At 31.4% G+C, this 9,962-nt stretch overlaps 1 protein-coding gene across 1 annotated transcript in view; it reads left to right on the top strand.

The window, feature by feature from the left end:
- Positions 1-382: 382 nt before the first annotated feature.
- Positions 383-9,962, top strand: part of LOC143084902 (sushi domain-containing protein 2-like) — a 52,376-nt gene continuing 42,796 nt past the window's right edge. Inside the window, exon 1 of the mRNA XM_076260966.1 lies at positions 383-465. Coding sequence (XP_076117081.1) covers positions 463-465 — 3 coding nt within the window. The 5' untranslated portion in view covers positions 383-462. The remainder of the gene's footprint in view (positions 466-9,962) is intronic.

Here is a 9,962-nt window from a genome sequence, read left to right as displayed (position 1 = left end):
TATAGTTTAGATAACTAGTTTAGATATCAAAGAACAAAGTTTAAATATCAACAACTTAGTGGGGGAATCGTTTATAACTCTTCCTTCTAGACGCAAAAAGATGAATCATGAATTATATGAGTGTTATGTTCGTTTTAAGGGGGAATTATGATTATATAAGTATTATGCTCGCAAGGGTTAATCATTCTATAATTGGTATGACCGTCTACGTGTAAAGCGGGTAAATTAATTTTATGAATGTTCATGCATGCATATGTAAGGGGAGAATTATTCTGTAAGAGTCATTCACGTGCGAGGGTGCATCCTTCATTGACTTTTTTATGAGCATTAGCTAGGTATTGAAATATTTTGAATTCCAATCAAACTGGGTTTTTTAGCACAACTAATTAGTCAATTGTCACTGTGTCTATTGTGGTGGTATATATTAACCAGTACGTTGACGGAACATTATTAGACAGAGAAATGGTAGGTTTTTGTTAATTTATTTGTTATTTGATATCGAAGAATATATATATGCATATGTAACTATTTTCTATTGTCAAATATAATATTTTCTACAAATGTTCTAGATAAACGGAGAAAAAACAAAAAATGCACGTCAAACTGACGAATTGAGTGAATCTTGTCTCGATTTTGTTTAATATCTCGGTAAGTGTTCACAAGAAAAATATTGACATGGAATTGGCAAACTGTGCACTTTGAGCACATCAATACTTGAATGATAGTGTTTCTACCTCGCTGTCTCTGTATTTGCCCTATTATAGATTCTATAGGACCCGAAACTCGAGTCAAGTGCTAATACAGCTGATCGATACTACAGGGCCAATACAGAAACAGCCAGTTCATAAAACATTTATTAAATGATGTATATTCCTTTAATTTATATTAAAATAATATAAGCAACTTACAGTGAAGAAGATATAGAATGTCATATCTGAACTTGTCTTTTCACATTCACGTCCACGGATTTTTTGTCAACATTATCAAATGTAATTTCTGATTTCTTGTCTATAAATTAAATAAATGCTATTAAAATTCATTTTATCTGGCAAAATGTAAAGTAGCTTGGAAGAATAATTCAGACAGTTTAAATTTTCTTTTTCTTGGATCGTCTGCTTACTGATGATAAACAGAAATGAAACAGTGTAAATATTAAAAGTTGTACTATAAAGGCTGTGAAATATTTCAATTTCAAGACTTCAAGACATTTCAAAACACTGAACATCATTTAATCGTTTTATTTATGAGTGTAAGTTAAAATATATATATATATATATATATATATATATATGGATGTTTGTATGCATAATAATACGCCTAAAGTTTAGTAATGGCGTTAGAAAATTAAAAGCGGAAGTGAACGTATTGGCCCCAATATTGGCCTTGTCTGAAATGCAACATAACGCTTTATTTATATCGACAGGATAATGTCTTCAGTATTGCACATGCTGAGTTATCCGTATTGGGGCTGATTTGGCCATATCATTTAATAGTTCTGTGTATGGAACGAAGGAACTGGGTCATGCGTAAAATGGAAGGAGCCGATTTGTCATAGATGTCTGAAGTCAGAACCTGGTTTTGTCAGAGAATAAAAAAATAATAATCGAATAACATAATTAATCTTTTGTGTTTAAAAGAAGTCTGGTGGCTCGTTTAAAAACGATTTCTTCCAGAGGACAACATATTATTTATTTGAATATGTTATACCTTGAATTCCTACATTATTGCAACAAAAATAATTGTAACTTTGTTTTGGAATTAGAAAAAATACTTTAATTGCGAGATAGATAGAAATGAAGGTCATAACGCAAATTGAGTTCTCTTTACGTTATTTTTTATGAATTATGTAAATGTAAGTGGTTAAACTTTGAAATTAGAGTTAACGATCTTAAAAATTGAAACACGCACGTTTGATATGAGATTTTCTTGAACGTCAGTGTGGTTATCGTTATAAGTAATCCAATATACCAAGGGATGTAATATTTCCTAATATCGTTTGAAATAAATATTCTTCAGGCTAAGTGTTTATTATAAGCCATGATCAGACGAAAAATGTATATGTATGCAGAATAACCATAGGAAATAAATGTTTATGGGGAGAGAAAGATAATATTAAGTACAAATTTGCATATAAGTCTCAGACCTTTAAAAAATTGCAATAAGGATTATTTTATTAATAGTTCTATAAAAAAAGGTTCTGTTATATCTTCATTGTGTTATGAATATCGTATATTGACGTTGGTCAATATATTATAGACAATATATACGTATTTATGATTTGTTTTTAAAGTGAGCGTAATTCAAACAATTTCATAACTATTTTTTTTTTACGATTTTTAGTATAAAAAATCATAAAAACATGAGTAGTTTGTTTGGGGCCATCAAAGGTAGGGATGGTATTGCGAGGGGTAGGCGTGTGACTTATAAGCCGCCTGGAATCGTCACTTATGCTATATAACTGAATCGTATATTAAATTAGAATTTTATAAGAAAAAAGATAACATTTACACCCGCGAAATTGAATGATGTGAGTAGAATATTAGCTCTTTCTAAAAATTAATATTTTAGAATCGTCGAAATGCAAATTCGTGTCGATTTGAACTATTTGTATGTAACTTCATATGTCAGAAGTTAGAAGGCCTGATCGCAATATACATTTGTGTACCTCGCACACAAATCATTTTTCTTACGATGTTTCTATATGCTGTATATCCATTACTCTTGGCCTCATTTTCATATTTCAGCAATTCCCTAACACAATGCATAACTGCGACTGTCACACTGATAAAAGTTGATATCCATGGCTAAGATTAACATTTCGTGTTCAGAATACAAAAAGAAGACGTGGTATTATTGCCAATGAGACAACTCTACAGAACAGACCAAATGACTTTTATTAAATTATCTATGTTGCAGATAATCAAAATAGATTCAATTGCGATCATATAAGCTGTTGCTATATTTCAGTGCGTACACTCTCGACTAAATAATATGTAGCATTTAATTTTGTTGAATTTCTATCAATGGGCAAGGTATGGATCTGTGTTAAACTTGCTTTTAATAACTTTTAATTTCAAAACAAAACAAAACAAAACCGGGTCATATACATAGAAAAACGGGCTGATTATGTATTAAAAATCAATGTCAAAACTGGCTCCTTCCATTTTGCAATTACCCATTTCTGTCGTTTTCTTTACACAGAAATACAAGAATTGAGGTGCTTAAAATGAATATATTTGTAATCTCCATGTAAATATTTTTCGTTCCGTATATTGTGAAAAATTAATCTAGATATGAAAAAAAATCGAGTTCACTAAATTCGTCATTTTGACATGCATTTTTACTTATTTCTCAGTTAATCTAAAACGGTTGTAGAAAATATTTCATATGACAATAGAAAATAGTTATATATGTACATACATTCTTCGATATCATAAAAATGACAAATAAATAAATAGAAACCTACAATTTATCTATCAAAGGTCTGTCACCGTACCGGAATCAAAATATTTTTTTGTTGGTGTAGTTAAGACACAGTGATTGTAGACGAAACGCGCGTCTAGACTTACACATAATAAGACATGAAAGGCTGGTATATTTGATGACACACCTATACAGATACATTAGATTCATTTGATTATGAAGACAAATGCAAAGGTGAAACCCCAGTTATGGGAACATTTTACTAAGTGTATGAATACAGTGCTACAAATATTTTAATTCAAATGTCCTGTAATATCAAACAAAATTGAAATAAATAATGGCTAAGTTAAAACAAAATGTCTTTAAGAATACATTTGAACAACCAGTATAAGCGGCATTGTAGTCATATATGGGTGTATGTATTCTTCCTGAGAAACTGTATTTAACTGTTACCTAAATATATCAGTGTGGGTTAATGTAAGATTAAATATGCAATAGATACATGCGAATGCGTTCATGCTGTTTCCCAAAAAGCCATCAATGATTTTGTTTGTTTTAGAGCAACAAAACTGTTTCGCAAGATCTAGTTACCATTTTTAGGCACTTGAATTCACAACCTGTGTTTGGTTTGGTGTGTGCAGCTTTTCCTGGGCTTCTTATTATTTATCATCCCTTTGGTATCTGATTGCTCTGTTTTATGTCTGTGATTGCACGAGTATATGTTGTATATTGGAAAACTTATCATTACTTTTCCCATATATATTTAGCTCTCCAATCTTTACGTTTGTGTTGTTTTAATGTGGAAAATAAAACTTAGATACTATATTTAAGGAATCGAATCATTGACCTATTGTGCGTGCAACTGGCTTAAGTTAGGACAACGTGTTGTTTTCTAATAAGAATTTTTCAGTTATGTGAGATTGGTTGCTCTATTCAAGGTAAATAACAAAGGCAATATCAGCTCAGCATATCCTGAAATTTGTGTTTGGGTTGATGTTTCCAGTTGAAAAATGCATATACGTGTGTTATTCTGATTGTTTTGCTCCTTGTTGGCGCTTTGATTGGCAATAAAATATTTGTTTGTTTGTTTGTTTGTTAGTGGTTTGTTTATCTAATGAAATCCATTAGATATAAAATATTTTTTTCAGAACGATATAAAAAGGGCTCTGTGTTGCCCCTTAAATATAAGATCGATATTATTAAATGATTGAGCATGCTCGTACTTCATTGGATTGATACATATACAAAAAGCTGATGATGGTTTATTTTGATTTATAATTATTAAGTTGTATATATAATGTTGTTCTTATACCCCAGACTGGGTTGTTGGCCTCAGCATTTACAGGCTCCTCACTCGCGTAGTGGTATTAACCATATGTGGATTCTTAAAAATTCTAAAGAACTTCTAGACAATTTTAAATCTCGGTCTATTTCTGAAATTAGTTCTATCAAAACTTTTGATTTTTCAACCCTGTATACCACCATTCCCCATGTGAAATTGAAAAATCGCCTAAAAGAAATAATCCACAATGCCTTTCAACATAAAAATGGTAGCATACGCTTTAAATTTATTACTTTGGGATTTCATAAGGCATATTTCGTTAATAGTGACAAACAAAAAGGTAAAACATGCTACACAAAAGAACAAGTGGTCAGTATGCTGGAGTTTCTTATCGACAACATATTTGTTGAGTTTGGAGGTAGACTTTTTCAACAAACTGTCGGCATTCCTATGGGAACGAACTGCGCGCCTCTCCTTGCTGACCTCTTCTTGTTTTCATATGAATCGGAGTTCCTTCAGACACTTGTCAAAAACAAGAAGATCAAAGAAGTCAGGTTATTTAATTTCACTTTCAGATATATTGATGATGTTCTTTCCATTAACAATCCAAACTTTTCTGATTGGGTTCCATTAATATATCCACCAGAACTAGAAATTAAAGAGACAACAGACACGGCTACATTTTTAGACTTATACCTCGAATTTGACATACACAGTCATCTTAGTACCAGAATCTATGACAAACGAGACGATTTTGATTTTGAAATTATCAATTTCCCCCACCTTAGTAGCAACATACCAACTTCACCTGCATATGGAATATACATTTCCCAACTTATTCGGTATTCAAGAGCTTGCAGCTCCTACTCAGACTTTGTAAAACGTCACCAGTGTCTGAGCAGAAAGTTGATGAACCAGGGGTATGTCAAAGAACGTCTCGTCCTTTTTCTAAAAAAGTTCATCGGAAGGTACCCAGAACTTGTTGATAAATATTCCGTATCAACTTCACAAATAATACACGATGGTCTTGAAGTATAGATTTTGCGTACTGACGTTGTTTATCATCTTAATTACGTGTTATATTATCCTTTTATTTGTCTTTATTAATATTACTTTTACTGTTGTCTGTTTTTAGAGATATCCTTTTGACGTAACTCTGTGCTTATGTATCCCATCATACTTTGAACGACAAAATTATTTTATGATGTGACTCTGTACCTATGTATCTTGTCATACTTTGAATGACAAAATTATTTTATGATATGACTCTGTACCTATGTATCTTGTCATACTTTGAATGACAAAATTATTTTATTCATTAATATTACTTTTACTGTTAACCAACTTTTTTTGTGATATACATTTTACGTGACTCTGTACTTATGTATCACGTCATACTTGGAACCACACTATTATTTTATTTATTATTATTACTTTAACTGCTAAGTCAGTGTTTGTTATATCTATTTTGCGTGACTGTATTTATGCATCCCGTCTAACTTTGAACGACAAAATTATTTCATGTCTACCTGTGCGAATTTCAAACGCGCAATTTTACACCAGTACCCATACCCTCCTTCCTTGATGGGTGCATTTTACATAGACAAATATAATCGTATAATATAATCAAAATGAGGATGTTAATTTGATGTATGCCTTTTTGTGCTTCTTCGTTACATTTGTTGTTTTTATAGTGATTAAGATGATAACACAATGTTGACTGCTGTACCCTTATTTTTGACATTTTTGCCTATTATGTCTGTTTGTTTTGTTCACGCATCGGTGACTATATAATGGAATTTGATGCGACTGTCATACAAGTGAGAGGTTTAGCTAGCTATAAAACCAGGTTCAATCCACCATTTTCTACATTTGAAAATGCCTGTACCAAGTCAGGAATATGACAGTTCTTGTCCATTCGTTTTTGATGCGTTTTGTTATTTGATTTTGCCATGTGATTATGGACTTTCCGAATTGATTTTCCTCTGAGTTCAGTATTTTTGTGATTTTACTTTTTTTGGGACAGGAACATACAGAATGTGGCGGATGTTAAACATGTTAGCGGGCGCCCTACTCCATCCCTAACCTGTGACAGTTGTGTAACAGTACATTGTGTGCATTAAATTTTTAATAAATAAAATAAAATTATTTATTATTTCAAATTCGAAATAAATCGTTTTGCTTTTGTTCTCTCTCATACATGTCGGCGTCGTTTTTATAAGACGTATAAAGGCAACAGTTGTATACCGCAGTTCGAAATTCATAAATCAAAGGGAAAAAAAAACAAATCCGGATCACAAACTAAAACTAAGGGAAACACATCAAATATGAAAGGAGTAGCTTATAAAATAAAGAGATGTAATAATTCATCGTTTTTGTTATTACAGCATTCAGCAAACATCACTATTCTTTCCAGATGTATTGATGTCTAATGCGGCGCCTAATTCTATGTCAAAATACATAATTGATGTGTTTTACCACAAGTGAATAGTCTGGTAGAATGCGATTTATCTATTATTTGTTATTTGCTTTCCATAAATTGTCAGAAAATTGAGTGTTCTTAGATCGGTACTATGTATCTGTCCTTGTCTTAATAATAGTTGCTTTTGTGCCGATCATAAGAGTCAAGTCATTTCCAGCTGATGTTTTACTGTTTGCTCTAATGGTTTATGGAAATATCATTGTTCCAAGTTGTTTGTAAGGTTCAGAAACATATTTAACCCCACTATATCATTTTTGTCTTTCGTTACCTATTTTGTAGTAAAAAGAGAACGTTGTCGCTTGATTTGTTTTACATGTTGTCATATCGAGGCCTATACTAATATGTTGAACAATAACCTATAGTTTTTAATCCACTTTGTTTTGAATCAATTGAATAGTTGCAACATTGTCAATCATACCACATCTCCTAATTTTAAATGGTTCGGTTTACATACTACCCTAAAATGTAAAACATATATCAAACATGTTAACTGGCGTACTTTAAAGGCGTAACACACATATTTTGTTTTGTTACCACATAATGATTAATATTTTGCTATTCATTCTTACAATTCTCTTTCTGTTACAACTCATGCAATACTTGTAACAGACTTACACGAGACCGTGGTTTTATTATAATTTAAATTGTTTTTTTTGTGCCTTGTACCAATCTTTTGAGTTGTTGCCAATTGCAACTGATTTTTTAGTTTGCTCTTACGAAGTGCAGTTGCACTACTGTACAAGATTTGAAGAAGGGTTGAGTACTCACAAACATATCTAATACCCCCTTATTATTTATGTGTCTGTCTCAAGTCACTAACCTGTAATTTAGTGGTTGGTCTAAGTCTATTATTTTTCTTATACCGTATACGTGGAAAAAAAAACATATTATAAATTAAACCGTTAGTTATCTCCTTTCAATAGTTTATTATTTCAATAATAACATGTTATCCATTCGTTTGATGTGTTTGAGCATTAGATTTGTCGTATAATTCGGGACTTCCCGTTTTTTTATTTTTCTCGGAGTTTTTTTTGTTTTGTTATTTTACTTTTTACATGACAGAAATACAATACATTTTGTCGTAGTCCATATTGTACAACAAACGTTGTAATATCGATATCGGATAATAACACATGTTTCGCAGTAATCGTATAATATACATGGTGATGTTTCAATTACCTCTCCTCATTTTCACATTTAGTCCTTCTGATAACCTTGATAAATTTATAACTGTATATCGGATGAGAACCTTAATAAATTTGGTTACATAAAATGAAAGGTAGACTCCTTTTGATTTCTAAGTTTATAAATTTGGTGCGTTATTAAAGCAACATTTTTTTTTTATTTGGAGTTTCTATAAAAAAAATTTTGAAACTTGAGCTTACATGGTTACTAAGACTTGTAAACAAGAAAGAAAGGGGTGAAAAATTATTTGTTAACTGCCAGTGATTGTTATTATCTTATATGAAATGAGATGAGAAAAAGAGAAATTTTGTCTGGAGTTCCGGACAGGATAAAACGTTACTAATGACAAGTATTTCTTTATGTGAAACAAAAATGATGCTAAATATGGAAAAAACACATTTTTTCTTAAATTTAAAAAAGTCTTTAACAATGACTTAAAAGGGAAAATAATGGTGGTATAACCCCTTAATTGGATGACGTATAAACAAATATATGCACACTAAATGCTGATACATATTATCCAGGCCATGCAGTCATAATTATTTATTTTATACTTTTGGTAATTAGGAGATACGTTTTAGTATGGTACAAATCAAATATTAGAGTTTCATTTAAATTGGTAAATATTAATTTGACTGCTAATTATGGTTTACTAGTATAAGTTTATAATTTAGGAAAACTATGATCATATGGAATGGATGGAACGAAAACAAAATAAGAAAATGTGCGATCACTTCGACTAAAGTGTAGGTTATACATGAAGCTACTATTAACTAGCCGAACAAAGAGCAGAAAAGAGGTTCCCTAATATAGAACACGTTTTACCTAACTACTGAGGACGTTATGCAAAATTGGAACCTAACTTTCTTGTGAGGTTACATAAAGGGGAAAACACTTATACTAGTATTGTAGTATGTACCTCATAGACCTTATATATACGCCCTGTTCGCTATAATAAGGGTCGCAATTTTACAATCTGCCGTCATAATTGTTTTTTAGTTTGTATTGCCACTGGTTATCGCAAAAACAGATATAATAACTGAATAGAATTCGAAATATATATGATGTCACAATAAATTGAAATTGGCAGGCTTTTTATATCATCTCATAATAACTGATATCGATTTGATGATTATTCTCCGACGACAAAATAGATGTAATTTTCGGACGACGTTACACTTTTCGTTTAGTTTATCAGAACAGACTATTTTCTCAATTAAAGTGGCGCGCCATCTATAAACAATAATTAGGTGTAACAAAAGCATCTATAAATGATAGAAAAGTTTCAGAGATGGTACTGCCTAACGGTAGGTAAAACATTATCCCTGTTCGACATGTTCGACTTAAGTGGAAATAATTTAACGTTCTCTAAAAAATGTATATAAATAAATGGGAGCTTTTTGGAGAACATTTTTGAGAACTTCCATTTAATTACCCAAGATATCTAGATTCATCAGACTGCACAGCACGAGACATGCAAACTATCGATGTTGATACTTTTCAAGGAAAGTTGTCGACGACGTCATGAAAAATGTTGTAACATTTGTACAATGTTGTATGTGTACATTAATCCGCTTCGCGGATTATTCA

This window comes from Mytilus galloprovincialis, chromosome 8, assembly GCF_965363235.1.
Source record: "Mytilus galloprovincialis chromosome 8, xbMytGall1.hap1.1, whole genome shotgun sequence".
Classification (NCBI taxonomy): Eukaryota; Metazoa; Mollusca; class Bivalvia; order Mytilida; family Mytilidae; genus Mytilus; species Mytilus galloprovincialis.
Note: the sequence above shows the minus strand (reverse complement) of the source record. Positions and strands in the feature narration are given on the sequence as shown.